The 23,288-nt window shown below is 33.1% G+C and overlaps 1 protein-coding gene across 1 annotated transcript in view; it reads right to left on the bottom strand.

Moving 5' to 3' along the window:
• LOC129216044 (intersectin-1-like) overlaps window positions 1–23,288 on the bottom strand; it is a 178,647-nt gene that overhangs the window by 103,216 nt on the left and 52,143 nt on the right. The window contains exons 13-18 of the mRNA XM_054850189.1: window positions 22,461–22,548; window positions 19,601–19,740; window positions 19,353–19,488; window positions 13,559–13,615; window positions 3,335–3,447; window positions 18–226 (exon numbers count right to left, since the gene is read on the bottom strand). Of these exons, the coding sequence (XP_054706164.1) occupies window positions 18–226; window positions 3,335–3,447; window positions 13,559–13,615; window positions 19,353–19,488; window positions 19,601–19,740; window positions 22,461–22,548 (743 nt within the window). The remainder of the gene's footprint in view (window positions 1–17; window positions 227–3,334; window positions 3,448–13,558; window positions 13,616–19,352; window positions 19,489–19,600; window positions 19,741–22,460; window positions 22,549–23,288) is intronic.

Below are 23,288 nucleotides of genomic sequence, written 5' to 3'. Positions count from 1 at the left end.
TATTTAAAAATAAATACTCTAGGGTGCGCTTCATCTCCGTCCCAACAATATGTACTGTTTCAGTAGGGGCTCCTATTGTAGCAGTACTATTGGTAAAGGCATTCTCCTCAGCAAATGCATCTTCAGAAGCTTCAAGACATTCAGCATAAGCTTCTGGAAACCAGCCCTTTTTTCCATGAAGTTCCCCTCCAAGCCAACCAGGTTCAGAGCTTTGACCATCTGGAACCTAAAGCATGGAGAACAATCATTAATAAATTTCAAAACATACAATCCATTTGAATTGAAGCTGTTCAAAAATCTGAAAGATAGAGAGAAATTTGAACAGCACTTTCATTTCAGAGTACTGGAACAATTTATTACCAGTCAACCAAATAATACAATCACCAAGAAGGTAAAGCCTTTTGGATCTTGTCAACATGTTTTTATAAGAGCTTTCACAGTAAATGTGTCAAGAATAACAGTAAATATTACTTAATACAATACAAATTATCATATATAAAATAGGTAATGATCGAGTAACTCTGACATCATCAACAATGAAAGTCAGGCCAAGGCATGACAAATTTGATAATATTTTTTGGTAATCTATTCGACACACAGAGAATTGCTTTATTTTGACAAAGCTGAACTGGATCCCATAATCCAACTGTTTTACTGGTCAAACTGTCATTTAAGGAGAATGAAGAAATGAAAAAAGGATCAACAATGAATGCTATATATTGTAGTTTAGGGTTAATCCACTGGAGTTAGGGTTAAATTTTCAACTATCAAAATATCACGAAACAGCAAGGGTGCCCATTAGGGGGCTATGGGAAGGGGGCTTGAGCCCCCCTTTGAAATTAGAACTTCCTTGCTTTTGGTAATTTTTTCTTTGAAAAAAATGTAAAAACATTTATTCTTTAGCCATTAATGAATAAGTTATTAAAAATGACAAATTTTAATGGCTCTAATCTGTCCTGAAATCTATTTCCATGGAAAAAATACCCTGCTAAACCATGGGTAAAATATCTGAGCCCCCCTTACTGTGATAATGCATATCACATTTTTTACCCATTTACATTTTTCCCATGTTTTCGGTCATTTTAATCGTTTTCTTCCCCCATTTTGTTGTTTTTTTTATTTTCTTGTGCATTCCACGTTTTCCCCGCGTTTCCCGTTAAATTTTGCGCACTTTATGATATCAAATATGTGACTTATTCACTTTTCCCAACGTTTAGCTTTTTGTCAATTTCTCAAGCGTTGATCCGATTTTTCGCATTTTCTTGTCGGCCATTAAAATGGCGTAGCGTCCCCTTCCCTTCGTTGTTTGGGCGCCAAACGCACTCATTGGTTCCCGCGCATCGCCGCGTACCCGGATCTGATCGCCCATTTGCCGATTCATTTTTCCACCCCACTTCATTCTGCTTGCTGCTTCCAGTGCAACCGGACGTGCATCGCGTTGCTCCGTTTTCTCTCCGATGATGGCGAAAGAGATGGAATTGTGCATGGCGTCCGTTGACGTCCGTGGCTTTCCGCCTGATGTTTAAAGACCGCAGAATGTGGTGAAGATTTCCTTTTTATTTCCAAAATGCATTTAACCAAGATAATTATAATTACATAAGCTTCAGTGCAACTAGTGACGGAGCATAGGCAATGCATCACCTGTGTGTGTGATGGCGTCCGATGGCGGCACGCAGAGTGCACCGGAATCGTCCCCTTAAGTAACTACCCTTTTGATGATCTACATAGCATGAGGTGACGACATGGATCCGCAATTACCCCGATTCATTTTTAATCGTGTGACGATCTCAACGTCGTCACCATGGAGATTACAGCCAGCACCATTTTCGTCTCAACGTACATTGGCCTGCAACGGACATTTTTAGCCATAAGCCATCCCTAAATTACACCCCATCATCTTCATAGTGAACTGTCCGTCCTCCGTCCATTTTAAATTGATTATTTCACCACCATCCGAGAGAACTCTCCGTTTTTTTTTTATCTTTAACGAACTTAGCAACAAACCCCAGCTCCATTTTTTTGAACTCTCAAGTCTGTATTCCTGGCATATGTTTTTTTTTACTAAGTGAGAAATGTTCTGGTGATCACCATGCCAAATGCCTGTCTTCGTGTCTGCTTAGAAGTTAACATAGAATAAAGAATGTATGGTAATGAATTTTGTGCTTACTATCGTCTTCAAACACACAACCCCCGGGTAAGTCTCTTTTAAATTTTGTTCTTTGGCATTCAAGGCAGTCGTCGGTCTGAGGTTATGCGCGGCTGCGATGCTTCCACTTCCACGGCCTAAAATCGTTATCTTTTTGGTTATCGAATAACTTTGCAAAATTAATCGCGCGCATCATGACACTTACAATTTTGCATATAGGCGCCCTTGCCAAACAGGCAATTGCTTCGTTCAAATGTAGAAACACTTTTCACTTGTCATACAATGAGGGGCAATTTTCTAGTTTAGTAATAACAATAATGTACAATATTCAAGGGTAGGCTATTTTAAACCCTAATTTATGTATCCCACACTGTGAGAGTATATGATTTATTTTATGAAAGTTTAAAACAAAATAGAAATCCCATACAAGATGAAAGGAGGGAAAAATATTAAATTTTTCCTACTCTAGCTATTTCTAATTATTGCTTACTGATGAACAAATTGTATCATAACCATTTTTAGGTCCATTAGATTAAATTTCAACGGTACAATTTCAAAACCTCAAATAATAATAGAACTGATCTATGAGTTGAATTTACTTCATGTCACAACATTCTGGATATCAGTGCAAAAATTAGTTTTCATTCCTTGTAACACATAACACAAAAGCCATTTCATTTCTGTTAGGAATATGCTTAAAATAAACCACACAAACTTTTATGCTTTCTTTAAAAAAAACTGATGACCATAATCATTTTTTGGTTTCAAGGGTACAATTTTAAAACCTCAAATAATAGAACTAATCCATGAATTGAATTTGCTTCATTTCACAACACTTTGGATATCAGTGGAAAAATTTGTTCTTATCCCTTGTAACACATAACACAAAAGCCATTTCATTTCTGTTGAGCAATATGCTTAAAATAAACTACACAAACTTTTGTGTTTTCTTTAATTTTTTTTAAATGTTAAAATCTAGTAGAATAGCAACATTTTAAGTTACGCAAAATATTAACAAGTTTCATATTTGCTGTGTACACCCCAGAAGTTACTCGCAGTTACATCATATATATATTTGTAGACATTTATATGAAAAGAGGACTGGTACGTACATAATTTTACACATACAACAAATTTTGATTAGATTACTTATTACACTATTTTTTTTTAAAGACAAAAAACACGTACTAGGACTATATCACCAGGCATTACAGACAACTCATCTGGATTCCGAGCTTCAAAGGCATATAAAATTCTATACTTAACTACTTTTTCAGAATTTGCAGATGGTGCAACATTATCTAAAAAATAATGTGAACAAATTATCAGGATGATCGATAGTTCATATTCTTTCAAGCCAAATGCTCAATTTTAAAAGAATAGCTAACAGTCAAGTGCAAAAATATATAATTGGTTATTTTGGTTGAAACAAGGTTAAACTATAACAAAGAAAAAAACTCGTAACAAATTAAGTGCAGAAGCTATACACAAATAATTTATCACACTATACAAGTATCTCTACAATGAACCTGACAATTGTATTAAGCATTAAAAAACGTTTTGTGCCAGTAGAATATATATAGGGTATCTGCTACATTTATAGCTTTCAAATCCATGACCTTCCATTATTTTCCCTCACCTGGTTGTTTCTCCCCATGACTTAAGTGATAGAATGTTTTCAGAAAAGCATTCACTTTTCACAAGAATTGTTTAAATTAGTGTTTTATTTTGTAAAATTAATACTGCAACCATCTGAGCTATAACCTACACATGTTTCTGAAATTCCAAATTGAAGCAAAATATAATAAACTGGGCTACTATTGTAATTCAAAACAATTAAGGCAGGGTCGTATTAAAGGGATGGGTTTTTAGGGTTTAAACCCTCCTTGAAATTTTGCAAATTTATTCCAAAACATTCTCATTATTATCCTTTTTTTTGCTTAAAAATTACTATTTTATTTATTTATTTTTCAATTTCATTTCAAAGAATTGTACATTCTCTGTTATTTTCAGTATTTATTTTTACTGTAGTTATTGGGAACATCATTTCTTACAAAAAAAAAAAAAAAAAAAAAATACATACACTCATTTAAATAACATATTATGATGAAAATCAACAGAATATATGGATGAAATCAAATTTTATTGATCATATAGATTCTATGAGAAATGTGTTTGTTAAAGTCCTCACTGAAACAAAAGTCTGGCTATGGCCCTGAATTAAGGTAACATTATTTTTAACATTCTACAGCTATCTTAAACATCTTTAATTAACTTTTTAGATCAGTGGTGCACTACCTTTTTTACCCATTTGTCACATTTCATGTTAAAATGGATCTTGCAAGAATATAAAAGTTGAAATTTCGAAATGTTTTCTAGATATCATGGGAAAACAATGAAAATGAAAGACAATTACAAACCAAAACTGCTGTCATCATTACTTACATGCCTATTTTATTGATACAAGCTTTGCATCATCATTTAAGAAACCAGTTTGCTTGGTTTCCAATTTGCAACACTCATTTATAACACCAAATGAAGATGATCAGTAGTTTTGGACGATTTCAATATATATTTTTTGTTTTATAGCTCTGAGCATAACGACAGACCACATGGATCAGCTTTGCGGGCCACGTTGGCCTGCAGGCCGCAGGTAGGTAGACACCACTGTTTTAGTCACATTTTATTCCCTAAAAGCTTCATAAATTTAAGATAATCACTGGTGAAAATGAACAATTTGTTTTTGGAGTGGTATTAGCTTGAATCAACTTGGATGCAAGTGGGTTAAAAATTTCGAGTGAGCATTGCAAAATGACACGTGCAAGGTTTCAACTACACAATATAATATACAAGAAGGGCTAAAAATAATAGTAAACACAAAATTAGTAATGTCCACGCTGCAAAAAAAACCCTCATAGAATTCATTCACTTCCTTCTAATTTCAAAAAAAAAAAAAAGGCTAAAAAATCACCAAGAAAAAAATTTAAAAGCAGTTTTAAGCCTAATTGAACTACATTTTCATATTGGAAAACTATCGTTTGCGAGATCTCATTTTAAATTAGCGTTCAGAAGTTGCCACTTTTTTCTTGGCTGTGATTAAATGAAATTTTGCTTTTTAGCCTACTTTTCCAGTAAAAGTCAGAAAAAGAAGAAAAAAGCATGAAAGAAGGCTTAATGCATCTTAAAAATATCGCAAAAAACAAAAAAAACAAAAAAAAAAAAAAAAAGCCAAAAATAAACAAAATAATTGAATAAATATCGAAAAATTAAAAATTGGAAAGTAGGGTATTGAGATGGGGAAAAATGTCTGTCGGTCTGTCTGTCCCCCCCTAATAACTTTTGAATAAATAGTCCGATTCGAACAAACTTTTTTTGTTCGAAAGATCTCGGCGAGGACATCTCATTCCCATATTTTACTTTTTGATTTGAACTATTTTTTGTTCAATTTTGAACAGTTCAAAAAGACTTAACATTAGCGCCTACGGGGAAATTGAAGGCAATTCTGAACCATGAGGCGAATTTGCTTCAAACAAACTTTGTAGGAAAAAGTGTTTGATAAAAAACTTGTATATAAAATATCTTTTTGAATTGAACAATTTTCTGTTCAATTTTGAACAGTTCAAATCCCTTAACATTAGCGCCTACGGGAAAACTGAAAGTCAATGTAGATTCCGTACTTGAAGGCGGATTTACTTCAAACAAATTTTGTTGGAAATAGCTCTTGACGCCAAACTCCAGACTTTGACTCCGAGAATTTAGGGGCACTTGACCCTGACTCCGACTCCTGTACCTGACAATTAATCGGACTCCGACTCCCCGACTTCGTAGCTTTGCCAAAAATTTATACACAGAGGATAAATGACTGACTTCGGATCTTGGATATTCGACTCCGACTCCTTTACCCCAAAATTGTTAGCATAAAATATTATTTTATTTTATTTTTTATTCTCGGTCCACAGCCGATAATTTAAAGAAAATAATTTAAAGTTAAGTGTACCTACTTTAAGCCCAGTCTGGTAAAAGTAGAACCTGTCAACTAGTTGGTGCTAACACTTCAATCGACGATTCCCCCACGCCATAATTAATGGCGACTGTTTACTGAAACCATCGGAGATTGCATGTCTCGATGTGTCGATTCAGAAAAGTTGAGTTGTCACCTGATCGACTCGAATTAATTCCACTTGTTGACCGCACGTGCTGTGGAGAGGAGTACGAATATTCGCGGCAGTGGAATATGCAAATGAGTGATGGTCGAAGTAGAAGTTAGTGTGGTGACGTCATCGAGGCATGGAATCTCATTGGTTGATAAAATATATATATTGTGGTGAGTGGCAGCGATCACTTGCTCTGCTCTCGTTTTTCTTCTTTCAACGATCCCCAGTGGTTAGTTCTGATCGTGAAGCCTAGTCCGGCTCACGTGTGGGGGGGGTTTTTCCCCGCGATGCTAGCGGGGGTTTTTGTGGTATGTGATGTTTAATCTTCCAAGTCCTGGAATTAGTGAGTCCAGGTGAAGAACCTGTTGTGTTGTGTCCGGCCAATTAAAATGTCGGGGATGTGAGTTCCACGTGTCTACCTGAGATGCTCACCGATCAACGAATTGTGTAATGTTGCCTGTTCAGTATGGACATTCCTGAAGTGTGATTCGGCGGACCTTTGTGAGTCTTCAAGCTGATCCTTCGGAGTGGCAAGCGATTGCATCGACGTTTTGGTGACATTTTTCTTTATTTTCTGGAACCACTTTTGTTATGATATTTTGGGGGTGTATTTTATGGGGATGTTATTCTAGTCATATTTAATAAATGTATTTTTCTGAAACATGTTTTTTGCTTGTCTCCAACTTGACATTACACGGCCAGTTAATGTTGGCTTAGTTTAAATATCTTAACTTCTGGATTTTAAACTTAACCTAAATTTATGCCAACAAAAGTGGTAGCAGAGCTCGGTCGAATGTCATTTTGGTTGGAGACAAATTTGCAAAAGTTTTCAGAATAATGGAAAGGGACTATCGAAACATTAAGAAACTTAACTCCTGCAATTGGGCAACATGGTCGAAAAATATGAAAATGGTACTGATAGAAAGAGATTTATGGGAATTAACCCAAACAAAATTAGAAGAAGGTATTTCGGCAGAAATAAAGAAACGGAGGGGCCAAGCAGTGGCGATTATTTACCTCAACATAGAGGATGAGTTAAAACAACTAATAGATGATTTAGACGATCCATATGCTGTATGGACGTCATTGAAATTGAATTTTGAACCTCCGTCTTTAGCCCGTGTTGCCGGATTGTGGGAGGAGTTTTTTTCTAGCAGAATTAATGAAAAAGAAACTATTGGAATGTTCGCGGCTCGATTGAAGTGTTTGCTCCGACAGTTGGAGGAGAATGGCTATAAAATGGATGAGAAATTAAAGGGATTTCAACTAATACGTAGTTTAGATCAAAATTTTAGGGGAATAGTACAAAATATTTATAGATGGGATGAAAGTAAATTTAACTTTTCAAATGTTTTGGATGAACTTTTAGCAGAAGAGGGGAGATTAAAATTTTTAGGAAATGAAAATTTTGGAAATAGTAGTTCAAGTGTTAATGCTTTTTCTGTTCAAAATAAACACCAGACTGGGCGGAAAGTTGAAAATGTAAATAAATTTGAAACGAGAGTTTGCTTCACATGTGGGAAAAAGGGGCATATTTCGGCTCGGTGTTGGAGCAGAAAACCAAATAATCAAAATAAAGGTAATCGTAATTTTTCCAAACAAAGTAATCCCCCTAAGGCTGGAATGTTTTGCACCATCAGTAAAATATCAGGAGTACAGGCCAACAACACAAATTTGAAGGAGGAAATACCAGTATTTTTACTGGATACAGGTGCCACGGCACATTTCTGTAAAGATAGGGACCTATTTTGTGAATTGAGGCCTGTTAAAAATACAAAAATGGAAGTAGCTGTGGGCAATGTAAATAGTCAAGTCGAGGGGGTAGGGAAAATTGTTTTCGAAATTAAAACAGATGGTAAACTAGTAACCATCACATTGAATGAGGTCTATTATGCTCCAACACTTAGACGAAATTTGCTTTCCGGATCCAGGATAGACAGTCTTGGTTTTTCATTAAGGTGGTATCCTGGTAAAATATGTATTTTTAATAATGATGGTATCAAACTTTTTTCTGCATTTTTAATTGATAAATTGTATTTTGTAAAACCCACTTCATTTTTAAGTAATCAAAGTAGTGACTCACCACCAAATGTAAATGTAACCGAGGTCAAAGGATTAGACCTGGAGTTGTGGCATGAACGGTTTTGCCATATTAATTATGACAGTATCTTGGAAACTGAAAAGAAGAACTGTGTCAAAGGACTTAATATAAAAAGTAGAAACCGGCCAGATTGTGAGCCTTGTATTATTGCAAAGAAAAGAAGGTGTTCATTTAAGCCCACTCCAGGGATAAGGTCTAAAAGACAACTTGAGCTTCTTTTCATGGATCTAGCAGGGCCATTTCCGGTGGAGTCACTAGGGGGGAAAAGATATATTTTTTCCATAATTGATGATTTCTCAAGGAAGTCCACTATTTACTTTCTAAAGTCAAAAGATGAAGCTTTTGAATATTTCCTTAGATACCAGAGGCATGTAGAGAGAGCCCTCAACAAGAAAATTTTGGCCATAAGGTCTGATAATGGGGGGGAATTTACAAATTCTAATTTTGAGACCCACTTAATTAAAGAAGGCATCAGCATAGAAAGAACCAACCCTTATACTCCCGAACAGAACGGGGTAGTAGAAAGATACAATTTGACATTAATGAATGGGGTTAGGGCAATGCTGAAAGACTCTGGACTAAGGGAAGAATTTTGGGCGGAAGCCGCCTTATGCTTCGATTATGTCAGGAATAGAACAGCCCTAAAAGAAAGGGGGAAAACCCCATTTGAGCTGTTCTGGGGAAACAAGCCCTCAGTAAGGCATTTTCGGAGGTTTGGATGTATTGCCTACAGAGGCATGCCAAAACAAAATCTAAAGAAATTTGACTCAAGGAGTAAGAAGGGCATAATGGTGGGCTACGCAACCCAAGCAAAAGGGTACAGAATTTGGGACCCAGAGCTAAAGAAAATTTTTGAAACTATCAATGTGGACTTCAGGGAAAATTTAATTTGGGGGAAATCAAACTTGAATGGGAATGTAGACAATGATGATGATTATTCTTTTATTAAACCTATTAGTGAAGTTCTCTTAGATAAAGAGATAGATGAAAGAAAGGCTCCCACCCCTTGTGAGGAAATTGAATGGGTGAGGGATGCAGTAAAAAGAAAGACAGGGGACCGTACTGATATCTACTACTATGAAAAGGGAAATAAAACCAGGTTAAGGTCACCCAATGATGTAGAAAAATATTGTAAGAAGAATAACATTGTTTACAATCCTGAACTATTTGATTTCAAAAGTAAAAATGTACCTTATAATCCTTTGTTTGATATTTTTAATTCCCCTAAGGAACAAATGGAACCCGAGCCAGAGGCAAATTTGTCAGAAGTGCTAATTCCCCAAAACTATAATCAATGCTTGAAAACCCCAGAAGTAAAACATTGGCAAGAAGCCATGTCAGAAGAAATGAAAGTGATTCAAGAAAGGGGGGTGTGGCAGTTAGTTCCCCAGCCAGTTGGTAAACCAGTACTTGGTAATAAGTGGGTCTATGACTTGAAGAGGAATGCTAAAGGGGAAATTGCCAGGTTTAAAAGCAGATTGGTTGCGATGGGAAACAGGCAGGTGGCAGGAGAATCGTATTCTCAGGTTTTCTCCCCAGTTATCAATTTCTCCCTGATCAGAATGTTTTTCTCAATTCTGGTGATATTCCTGGGTTGGAGCCATTTTCAATTAGACGTAAAAAACGCATATCTTTATGCTGATTTGCATGAAGAAATCTATATGCGACAACCACAGGGTTTTGTAATCCCGGGAAAAGAAGACTGGGTATGCCGTCTAAAGAAATCGCTATATGGTCTCCATCAATCGGGGAGAAATTGGTACCTGGAAATTGATAAGGTTCTCCAAGGTCTAAATTTTTTGAAATTTAAATGTAGTAACTGTGTTTATACAAGAAACAGAAATGTGTTTTTATTGATGTATGTAGATGATATAATAATTTTTGGAAAAAATGAAATCATAATTCAGGAAACAATTCAGGATTTATCAAAACATTACGATATTAAAGAATTAGGGAGAACTAAAAAATTATTGGGGGTAGAATTTGAAGAAATCAATGGGGGAATTTTTATACACCAAAATTCTTACATTAAGACAGTTTGTGCAAATTTTGAAAAGTATCAATACCCATACTCGACCCTCCCAATAGCGAAAGGTACAATTTTGTCTTTAGGTGATTGTCCAAAAACGGACCATGAAATAAAAGAAATGGAGAAAGTACCTTATCGCAATTTATTGGGATGTTTGTCCTATATAGCAGGGAAAACTAGACCGGATATTGCCTATACAGTTAATCTATTATCTCAATTTCAAGCAAATCCGGGTAAAAGACATTGGCAGTGTTTATTAAGACTTTTAGGTTATGTAAAATATACAAATTATTATAAATTAAGTCTATCTGCAATAAATGAAATTAAAATCAATGGTTTTTCTGACTCAGACTATGCTGCAAATAGGGACGATAGGATTTCGATGGGGGGAATTATTATTTATATTGACAAAGTACCTATTATCTGGCGAACATTTAAACAAAAGTGTGTTTCATTGTCCACCATGGAAGCTGAGTATATCTCTTTGACAGAAGCCGCAAAAGAGGTGGTGTGGTTAAAAAGAATTTTAGAAGAAACATCACATTTTGAAATAGCTGGATATAAATTTAACGGGTCTGTAATTAATTGTGACAATATAGCTGCAATAGAATTTTCAAATTCCCCTATAGAAAATTCCAGAACAAAGCATATTGATGTCAGATATCATTTTTTGAGAAACTTAGTAGAGGAAAATACATTTGAATTAAAATATGTGAAAAGCGCAGAAAATCCTGCGGATACGTTTACCAAGCCTCTGACTCGGGGTACATTGAAAAAAATGTGCAAACTCATTTTTGGTAATTATGAAAATGTAAAAGTTTAATATTCAAATGTGTAAATTTTTTCAATGTTTCTCAAAAGTGTTTAAAAATTTTTTTTTAATTGTTGTTTGAAATATGTCAGTTTTCATGTCGTTTTGAAGTGTATCGTGCTGTGTAACCGAGAAGGGGGGAATTTGTTAGCATAAAATATTATTTTATTTTATTTTTTATTCTCGGTCCACAGCCGATAATTTAAAGAAAATAATTTAAAGTTAAGTGTACCTACTTTAAGCCCAGTCTGGTAAAAGTAGAACCTGTCAACTAGTTGGTGCTAACACTTCAATCGACGATTCCCCCACGCCATAATTAATGGCGACTGTTTACTGAAACCATCGGAGATTGCATGTCTCGATGTGTCGATTCAGAAAAGTTGAGTTGTCACCTGATCGACTCGAATTAATTCCACTTGTTGACCGCACGTGCTGTGGAGAGGAGTACGAATATTCGCGGCAGTGGAATATGCAAATGAGTGATGGTCGAAGTAGAAGTTAGTGTGGTGACGTCATCGAGGCATGGAATCTCATTGGTTGATAAAACATATATATTGTGGTGAGTGGCAGCGATCACTTGCTCTGCTCTCGTTTTTCTTCTTTCAACGATCCCCAGTGGTTAGTTCTGATCGTGAAGCCTAGTCCGGCTCACGTGTGGGGGGGGGGTTTTCCCCGCGATGCTAGCGGGGGTTTTTGTGGTATGTGATGTTTAATCTTCCAAGTCCTGGAATTAGTGAGTCCAGGTGAAGAACCTGTTGTGTTGTGTCCGGCCAATTAAAATGTCGGGGATGTGAGTTCCACGTGTCTACCTGAGATGCTCACCGATCAACGAATTGTGTAATGTTGCCTGTTCAGTATGGACATTCCTGAAGTGTGATTCGGCGGACCTTTGTGAGTCTTCAAGCTGATCCTTCGGAGTGGCAAGCGATTGCATCGACGTTTTGGTGACATTTCTCTTTATTTTCTGGAACCACTTTTGTTATGATATTTTGGGGGTGTATTTTATGGGGATGTTATTCTAGTCATATTTAATAAATGTATTTTTCTGAAACATGTTTTTTGCTTGTCTCCAACTTGACATTACACGGCCAGTTAATGTTGGCTTAGTTTAAATATCTTAACTTCTGGATTTTAAACTTAACCTAAATTTATGCCAACAAAAATGAGATTGACTCCGACTCCGCAGCTATGGTTTTGACTGTGAAATAATTATTGTTGTTCTGACTTGTTTTTATTTATACGCTAAATCTTAATTTAGATCTTCAGTTTTCGGCGAATAAACTTGAAGTCATTTATGTTTCTACATAAAGATATGCGCAGACGATTTTTTTTTTTTTTTTGACAATGAAAATTATTTCTGTAAGTTGACATTTTATTGTTTTTATTTATTTTGGTAAATGCATTAATTCATTTAAAAATTTGTTTTTGGCAACAGGGGAAAAAGAAACGATTTTTTTTTGATATGATGAATTTATTTTAATGAGCTTATTAATTGTAATTAATACTTTTTTGTTTTGAAAGCTGTTAAAGATTTTTTAATGGAAAAAAGTGTATTAGCTGCTTTGTTTAAAAGTTGCTGCTTTTTTTTTACGCATCTAGTTTTTTTAGATGAGTGAGGAATATTTTATACCTAGAAATCAGCTTTTAGTGTTTTAAAAATATGTTTAAAAAAATTTGCAATTTTAGCTATTTTTAAGAATATTGATCAGGTACTAGAAAGTAGTATGGGTATACGGGAAAGTAGGCTCGTCTAGTTCTAGACAGAACTTCTTGTTTGTTTTGAGGTAAAAATGTCCCCTTTAGATTATTATTTGGCAATTTATCTTCTTTCTTTCTTAGGATTTCAGTTGTATTTATGGAGGGTTGCGTTTAATTTATTCAGGAATTTTGATTTGCCGTTTTCTTTCTTTAAGAATGATTATTTTTACTTTCTTGAAAAATGATTATTTTGACAGGAAATTTTATAATATTTTTGTTTCTTTCTTCCTCCAATTGAAGCCTAATTGCTGAAAACATGTCACTTGACATAACTTTTATTTTCAAGGTACACTGTGCAAAGCTAGGCAATGCAGCTAGTTACTTAATAAATCAAAAGTAGAAATAATAATACTTTTCTTTTTGTTTAAGGTAAAAGAGAAAGCTAGCTTGTGTTGCAACTTCCAGTCAGTATTTAAAACTTGAAAAAAAAAATTCAATTTCAATTTGATACATTATCAACAATGATTTAATGAGATACCAAAGATTTAAAAATGCTTTATAATGTTGCTCTAAATGGTTCTTTAAGAAAAAGAAGAAGGAAAAGAAAAAAAAAACGAACCATTCCATGCAGCTGTGGTACCAGTATCATTAGGAACCCAAGCATTGTTTCCAAATTCTAAAAACAGAATTTGGGTTTTAGTTTTTTTGTTTTCATATAAATCAAAAACATATTTCTAAGACATGCACTGAACTGAGATGGAATGCTTTATCAATGATAACATTTAATATATTAAATACACCTCCAGTTATTCTGCATACCTGGAAACTTTAAAAAAGAAAGGAAAACAAATCAATTCATTACATAGTTTAAATTCAACTGTACATTCTACTATTACATAGCTGTACAACATTTAAAAAACCCTATGCCATTTGCAGGCAAGGATGTTGCGGTATGATTTGGATAGTAACAGAAGTTATAGTGACAGACCTCTCATTATTGATTTCAGTAGTTTTGAAAACTTTTTAACAGTTTTTAAAAATTATATATTTGTATAAACTGATTGCAATTAAGCATTTTTGTCAATTTCAGTATGCACTACACCCAGGGGCGCCGACTTGCAAAAATTATTGAGGGGGCTAGACTGCACCGGTGATCCAGGGGTTATGTAATCCCATGGCGTCCCCCCGCCCCACTTTTCAAAAAAATAAGTTAAGATTTTTTGAACCTTGAAAATGCCAATTTACATATTTTCTGGTGTATATGATTTATACAAACAAACAATATGTGACATGGCGTTTTCAAAGTCAATCTAAGATTTTGTATACAAATTTTCTGGTTCAATTAGATCATGTCACTTGTCTTCAATGTGGGATATTTTTACAGTTCTATTTTGGGGGAAGTTGTGCAGTTCCGTGGCTAGGCATTGATATAAGGTAGGGCTTGACTTGCATGGAAGAGTACTCCCAGTGCGCTTAAATACAAAAAATATTGGGAGGGTGGGGGATATACCGCGGATTTAACCCCAGGAAATTTTCTAAATTGGAGATGGAAAAAGTAAGTTTTACAGTTTTTTAAGCATTTTAGAGTAATTTGTTATCAACATTAGAACCCCGAAAACTCTACTCTCGCTAACTCGACACATGTTTTGACTTTTAAACACACACACACACAAAACCCCCTCCCCCCTCATGTATGTTATTTTCGTAAAAAGTTAATTTAATTTATAGCATAATAATTTTGTTTTTATACTATTACAGAATAGTGAATACATATATATATATAAAAGATTGAAATTATACTTAAATAAATCTTAAATTATCATTAAAAAATAAAGCATAAGATATTGCTGTCGCACTTTGAATAATGAGTGAAATAGCTAATTTAAACTTGCTTTTAATAAGGCTCAGAGTTCATTAAATAAAAATAATATCCCACAGTTAATTTGTTTAATAAAGTTAATATAGTATGTAAATAGCTGGTTTTTATTGGGTCTTATCATACCCAAAAATATTGAAGTATTTGAAAATAACTAATGCAGTACTATAGTAATACGGTAATAAAATAGTACTAATATTTTGAAATTTTAAATCCAACATTCTGTATGTAGTTAATTCTCTATTTTACAGAGATTTTTAAAATTGCTTTAAATACCAATATTAGAGCTGTCAATAGAAAGGTGCAAATGTCGACCGCCTGACTAGATTACCGAATTTGAAGTCGTCGACGACTGGTCGAATATCCAATTCATCCAAATTATATCGCCGGTTAAGAACAGCCAAGTTGTTCAATCACTTCTTCCCCATTGTTAATCGGACAGACTATCCGCAGGTTCGCACACTGGGACAAATTCTAAGTGCTCGCAGCACCGTAACACTATCATTATTCACACCACTCGTTTTCAGTTGACATACTTTTTATCCTAAAAATTATTTGTTGTAACTCATTACTGAATGTATTTTACAAGGTAACTATCTTCAAACAAGGAAAATAAAAAATACTGGAACAAATTTGTGAGTTTAGAAAGTATTAAATAACTAATAATTTTCTTAAATTATTGGGGGGACTCTGCCCCCTCAAAAAACTTTTTGAGGGGGCTCGGGCCCCCTCAAGCCCCATGGAGTCGGCGCCACTGACTACACCCCCACCCCCCCACTTTAAATGAGATTTTAAAAAATGTTTATCTCAGGAAAAGTTGAACTGCTACCTACAAGTTAATTGAATTTACACTGCAATTGTATAATCAGTGAATATAATTGATCTGTGAAAAGAAACAATGTTTTGCTCAATTCAGAGCATTGGTCCAATAATTAACACAACAGACACATTTAAACTGAAGGATTAAGCATGGCAGCTGGAGTTCAAAGTTAGTCTTAGTCAAACGTAATTTGTACCCCCCCCCCCCAAAAAAAAAAAAAAACTATTTGTGAAAACAAAATTTATATCCTCATGAGTGACACATTTCGTTTCATCTTATGAAAAGAAAAAAAAAAGAAACTTTCTGCAGTGTTCAAATGTTTTATGGCTAATCAAACTTTTTATTTTTGTTTAATGGTACATGTTTCAATTTTAAACTTTTCTTTTCAGTTAAGATACAATGCAGTAATATGTTTCAAATGCCATCTTTTCTCCACATCATACTATTTGGTCCAGTGCTTTAAGATTGCTTTAATGTTTTCATTAAAAAGATAGAGTCCAATTTTCAAGATTTTTGTTTGCCATTGCAGAGACAAATCGACTGTTACATCATACAACATGCAGTTATTCAGAGATAAGCACCACAAACAAGTGCTACATGTGACAACAGGAATTGCGACATTTACATGATATGTGAAAAGGGCTAGTACAAAAAGTGAATTTATTTCAATAATTTCTCTTTTCCGTCAAATATGCAAAGGAAAACGATGAAAATTTTAGGATATTTAGGACAAAGTTCAAAATATTAGAAACTGTAGGACAGTTTTCAAAAATTAAGAAGTTTAGGAAAATTAGAACATTATTGACTTTTGTCCCCAACAAAAAGAAAAAACATGCAGTTAAAAAAAAATATAAATTAAAATTAGTTTTTAACTTTTTAAATGAATCTTAAATCCAAAACAATTGAAACCAGAATTTTCCATAGAATGGATTATCACTTGTGTAACCTATAGTAAGGCACAAAATTCCATAGAAATTACAGATAAACCATAGCAGTATGAGTCTGGATGCTATTGATGTAAGGATAAAAAAATATATATACATTTTAGAGTTTTACACTAAATGATCAATATTCAGAAGAATATTGAACAGGGTTGCCACAGAAGTTCAAGAATGAAATTCCCTGACATTTCCAGGTTTTCCAGTCGATTTTAGGAAAAATTCCAGGATAATGTATGTCAACTTACGTTATTTAATATCAATACAATATAATTTTTACTGTAAATAAACCTAACTTATTAACCAAAAAATGCTTTAAAACATTATCGATAATTGTTATCAAATTTCAAATTTGTCTTAACCCAGATATTAACTACAAATGCTTTGAAAGACCAGATATTTCCAATTAATACTTTCATTTTTAAATCTCTGCAATTATGTTCTGCAAAATTTTGTTTCCCTTTCAATGCAATTTTTATTACTCAAAATTTTTTCTTAGCACTTTTTTTTTAAAACTCTTTTTCTTACGTTGCAACTTTTCCTATTGCATAATGATATGTACTAGGGACCATTCTAGCATAACTGAGCATATTATAAGAAATCTCATTTGATTTAAGTCTCCCTTCCTCCTTGCAGCAAGAATAACAGCATTCCGTCAGTCCATAATGCTACAAGACTTTTCTTTCAAATTTTTGACCAATATGCCCTTGTTGATACTAAACTCTCAACAAGTGGTGTGACATATTTTTAAAAAACATTGATGTTTAAAAAAAAAAAAAAAAAAGATGTTCAAAATTTAAACATCAATGTTTTAACAAAAACCACGATGGATGTTTCCAAAAACATTGACATTGCCACTATTCTCGACTGTAACATAAACATGGGAAAAAATTATCTGCATTGTGATAAAATCGTAACATCTTTCTTTGGCAAGCAAGGATCTATAAAAATCATAGCTCATTGTGTTTCAAAAATAACAATATATGCTATAAATATTCTCTGCAATGATGATTCAATTTAAAATTCGTATTCTTAATACAAAAGAATATGGAAAATTATTACTATTCTTCTAAAGTGGACTTTCATTTTTGTTTTCAAAAGATTTTTTGCAAATCCTTAGTTTTAAAAGGAAATAAAGAACTAAAAAAATTAAATGCTCATTTTTTCAATTCAGTATTTTCACAAAAAAATATATAATTGTTAATTAACTCAATAATACGTGAAATACACCGCCAGCTCAGTCAATTCCAGCCGAGGATTGCAGTTCCGTGCTTTTTAGCACTCATCACCCCCGGCATAGGAGTGACTGAGCTGGAGGTGGAAAACCTCTTAAGGAAGCTAAGAGTGCTAAAATCAATAATAGTTAAAGTTTGTAAAAATAAATATATAAAGTCCTTTTAATCCAGAATTAATTAAAATAACTTTCAACCACTGAAATGATGGAAAAACTTGAAGGATGCATATGGACTGAAATCTCAAACACACTAAGCAATTTTCGGCAAAGTCACTTTCAAAATGTTGGCATGTTTCCAAAAAAAAGAAAAAAAAAAAACAAGTTTTAGCCTATAAAAGCTAAAATTTTAAGGCTTTAAATTTTTATGATCATTCATTTCACGAAAAAGGAAGAAAAAAAAGTAGAAAGAATACTAAAATGCTAGTACGACCACACATACTTTGTGAAAAATACTAGTAATGTATGGCTTGATTTTTTTCCAAAAGAAGCAAAATAAAATGTAATGATATAAATCAGAGCTTCATAATTTATGTATGGTTTTTTTTCAAAAATTTATTTATTTATTCGTTTTGCTTATTACATTTAGTACTTAAAAATGAGCTTGAATTTTCTTCCTCTCAACTATCAGGAAAATTCGCTTATCTGGAATGCAACATTTACTGCACTTCCACATTTTTACGCAGCAGTTTCACCCATCAGATGCAAAAATTGCGAGACATTCCCTGACATTTGCAGAAATTTCAATAATTTATGACTTTCCCTGACCATTTTAGGTGTTTCTTTTTCCCTGACAATTCCAGGTTTTCCATATTTTCCAGGTGCGTGGCAACCCTGATTGAAGTATGAGGAATTCCGTTCAGAAATAATACAAACAGCAAAGAGTTAAAGCAGAAGAGAGAGGAGGGAAAAGATCGGTTGACCTTTTGGAATGTTTTTGGACCGAATTTATTTAATGATCCTTTTGTTTATTTTTTATTCAGCTAATTGGTTTTGTTTTGATTTTATTTTTATCGACTGGCACGAAAATTGAATTGATGAATACGGATTGAAATTTTCACCCCGACACATAGGTAAGACTTTTGATTTTTCGCTGGCGGTACGGTGGAGGTACATTATTGATAGCCTTGGCTTCTAATGTCCGAGACGAAACCCCAATGCTTTGTTTTAGGTTCTTAGTTCCAAAAATCTGCATTCATTTTTCACATGTGGTGCATTTAACCCAATGTAATCCGGAATGCTAGCTTTTTCGGAACATGACATCCTACAATTAGTTTCAGTATAATTTTTTGGTTTTTTGACCATAGGATGAAGTTTCCACTCTGCTGAAGAGTTCTGGCTTCATCTCTGCCATTTATTTATGTTGTAACCTTGTCTGCTTGTCGTTTTATTGATGTTTATATTTACCCGGCTTATTTGTTTAGTTGCTTTGTGCATCTTTGGCCTTGTGGTTTATGGTATTCTAATTTTTTTCCTCTTTATTATATTTTCAATATATATATATATATATATATACACATACACATATAAACTTTGTTCTTCACTTACCTGTATTATTTCCTAAAACAGCATTCGTACCGTCTCTAGATTTCTTCTCCTCCAAGAAAATGACTTTTTTCTCTTCATATTGAGAATAAAGATTTTTGTAATTTTCTACAATATCTTGAAGTTTTTCTTTAAGCTCCTATAATAATTCAGTAATATTTTGATTAAATTTTTACAACAGAAAATTATCTAACTTAAAGATTAAATTATACCAGGACAGAGAGAGAAAGAGGGAAAAAAAGCAGAAATACCTTTATTTGATCAGTATTATTTTCAATATCTTTCTGCTTTTGGGATGTTTCACTTTCAATATTGCTTAAGTTGTTTTGCAATTGATTTAATATGGCTTGTTTATTACTAAAACTATGCATTACCGAATTATATGAATCACCTGAAACAAAAGAGAAAATATAACTTAAATCAAAATATTACCAAGTTAAAATTAAGAATTTAAAAATAAATTAAATAAAAATAAATTACATAAATTCTGTTTTTAGTGCAAAAATCATCTTTTGAAGCTAAATTAGTTCAAAAAAAAAATGAAAGTAAAAGTAATATTTCAATAATTGTTCAGTTTTTATTGAAATGTATTACTTAATAAGGATACTTTGAAAAAAGATATAGATTAAAAACCTCTCTATTTTTTCAAATAAAGAGTAATTATCTTAAATTAGTTCATTTTTAAAATTGACATTATGTAGGAAACTAAGCCGGGTTTTTTCCCCAAAATGAAACCAAACGTATTTTTAGGTACATAGATCGCTGCATTTCTAGTGTTAAATTGACTATGAGAAATTGCAGAAACTAACTGCAGTACGCACAATTTCTGAGGTTTTAAGTATGAAGTTTTATTTTAAATAGTCATTGCTTACATAGATCATCTATAACTTTTTAGAACAACAGTAGAGAGAGGGGACTTAGTTACTTGTTTTGACTTAGACTACATGTGGTGTGAAAGCTTCCCAACTATTTGATAAAGAACTTCTTTCATATATTTGAATATGAAAAAAATCGTATTTTTTTTTAAATTAAAAAATGTTCACAATTTAAATAACTAAAAACATTATCAATTAATGTACATTGATGTATTTACTAAACATCTAATCAAAAGTATTTATTATAAACGTAGAAATATGCTTCTAAAAAACCAGGGTATGCCACAAAGACACACAATACGAGTGAAACCATTGTATCACAGGGTTTAATTATTCATCAATCACTTTCGAATAGCATAGACTATGTTTATAATTTATTTATATAAAATTTTACTGATATGTGTCACCGTGCATCAACATCTTCATTCTTAAGAAGAGATTATCCATTTTTCAGGCATGAAAGTGCCAGCTGACAAAAAAAGCTGAACTTTTCGCGAACACTAAAAATATCACACCGAACGCACATACTATAAAAAATGAGCATACAGACATCAATAAATGCATTTACAAAATTACTTGTGTAAATATAAATCCAATAAGACAAAAAAAAAAAAAAATGCTTACTTTTATTTCCAGAAATATTCCTCAATTAGAACAAAGTCTTTGGGTTTGAGAACCACTGATTAATGATTATTTCATAATTTATGTAAAGAAAAATTTGCTAAACATCTTGAATGTATTATAGTCATAAAACACACTAAGTTTCCATATGAATTTTTCCCTTATGTTGTAGAAAAAAAAATCTTTAGAATAAAAACACTTAATGAAGACAAAAATTCTTGAATATGAAAAACAACCAATAAATAATGATGGAAGAGATAAATGATACTTAGGGAAATTCATAAAATTAGGGACAATTTATTGTTCTCTGCACAGTTCGCATTTCCCTTTGCCACTAACATCGATCTTTTGTATGCAATCCTTCAGAGTAACTTCATATTCTTCATCTTTTACTTATATTTTTAATTTATTTTCTAACCAAGAAAACTTAAATTTATTCTTCTCACCACCATCTATTTCATGCGCTTTATGCTCTTTATTAACTGTTAAGATATTCATGATGATGGATAAAGGCACATGCTCGTTACAGCTTCACTTTATGAATGAAAACGAATAATTAATTCCAACTGCATGTGCACCAACACAAGCTAAGCAATCATAACATCGCACTGAAAGTACAAGTTACAGTTATTTATTTGAATGGACACTTTTGCTAGACTGCTATCGCCTTCGAGACTTTGCCGACCTCGGCCGGTAGCTACTGGTCGGTTGATCACATGACAGCTAATGACGTCAGCGCATGCTAGAGCAATACAGCAACGTTATTCAACCGACCGGTAGCCATCGGTCTATAAACGAACGCAAGCCTTCTTTCCCTTTCGAAAATGCGCGACGGGAGAAGATCGTCATTGGACCGAACGAAAGTAACCCCGCCTTTGCTCTGTACGTGAGCTGCTCTTATCGCTAGGAGATTTACCGCGGTGGCATCCGCGATACACGGAAGTTAGAGATTGTCTTACGTCGCAGACCCCCCCCCCCCCCCTATTTCCACTCACGAGTTCTCGACGGATTTGCATCAATCTCAGAAACAGCGCGGAGAGCTTTCGAAAAAGCGGAATTCCGCGAAAACGCGGAAAACTTTCATGGCATGATTTTTAATAACAAAAATAAGTAATGAAACCTTGTTTCTAAATTTTCTATGAACCGTGAGAAAACTGCATCAGCTGATAGTCCCTGACGTGTGGTTATTCTCAACGGTCACTTCACCCGCATGTTTTTTCTAATGCCATGTTCTTGTTCTTTCTGCACCTGACTTAGGCTACACAACAAAATTGTATCTTTCGATGAAGAAAACAGATTATGAACAATGAGAACACTAATCAATACTCAAAATGCATTGGTTATACATAATACTTTCAATGGATGCTGTGTTAATAACCAACAGCTGTACTCTGTGCTGCCAAGTTGTCTAAATATAGTACAGCCACAACAAGAAAGAAAGAAAGCGAGAGGAGTACATGTGAGACCTTTTGTCACACAAAAAGGTTGCGGACCAGAACTTCAAAAGCCCTAGCATAAGAAGTTTCACTTCAAAAAAAAAAAAAAAAACATTCTAAAAAAAAAAAAAGGAATACATCTTATACACAATTCGTGCTGAAAATAAAAAGGGACATACTTATAGGATTAGCTGGTATAACTGAAGAGAGTTGTTGCTTCATGCTTATTTTTTCTTGAGATAAAATTAAAAGTCGATCATTCATTTCCTAAAGGAAATATATATTAAATAAAAACACATCACAACATATGTATTCAACATCGGTAAAGACAAAATATTTTAAATAAAGATCACATGTTTGTTATACTTTATTGAATAAAACATTTTTGGATACATAAAAAATAATGAATTATCTTAAAATTATTTTCAGCACAAATAAAATACTCATTTATATAAACAAAACGCTTTCAATAATAATGATTATTATAAACTGATTTAAATGAAAAGTTAAAAACATAAAAATAATTCTATTTTCAAGAAATTTAATTCTATTAACAATTACTTTAAAGATTCTTTAAAAAGCACAATTTCATTCTATATTAAATGCATTTTAAAAAACTTATTGATATTTGTAAAAGGGTATATTTCCTACAGTACATTGATGCTAATTTTTTAATTAAAAAAAATACATATATACTCAAAGAAGAAATTATGATGATATTTTGAAGTTTTGGGCCAAAGTTTAAAAATTAATCTCTAAACAGAAACCAGTTTGGGTAGCAGTTGCTGGATATTATTAAAAAATGTTGTTTATTCATTATTTATTGCTTGAAAAAATTTATTACTAAGCTTCTTGCAGCCATTTTTCTTTTTTATTATTTACTTTCTTTTTTACATACATTATATTTTGAAAAGTTTTAATAAATGAATTCTGGTTTTCTAATTTAAGATTAAAACCTGAATATCATGCATTTAATTTTCTCTCAGATGCTTTTTAAGTTTCTATAA

The sequence above is a fragment of the Uloborus diversus genome, chromosome 2 (assembly GCF_026930045.1).
Source record: "Uloborus diversus isolate 005 chromosome 2, Udiv.v.3.1, whole genome shotgun sequence".
NCBI lineage: Eukaryota > Metazoa > Arthropoda > Arachnida > Araneae > Uloboridae > Uloborus > Uloborus diversus.
Note: the sequence above shows the minus strand (reverse complement) of the source record. Positions and strands in the feature narration are given on the sequence as shown.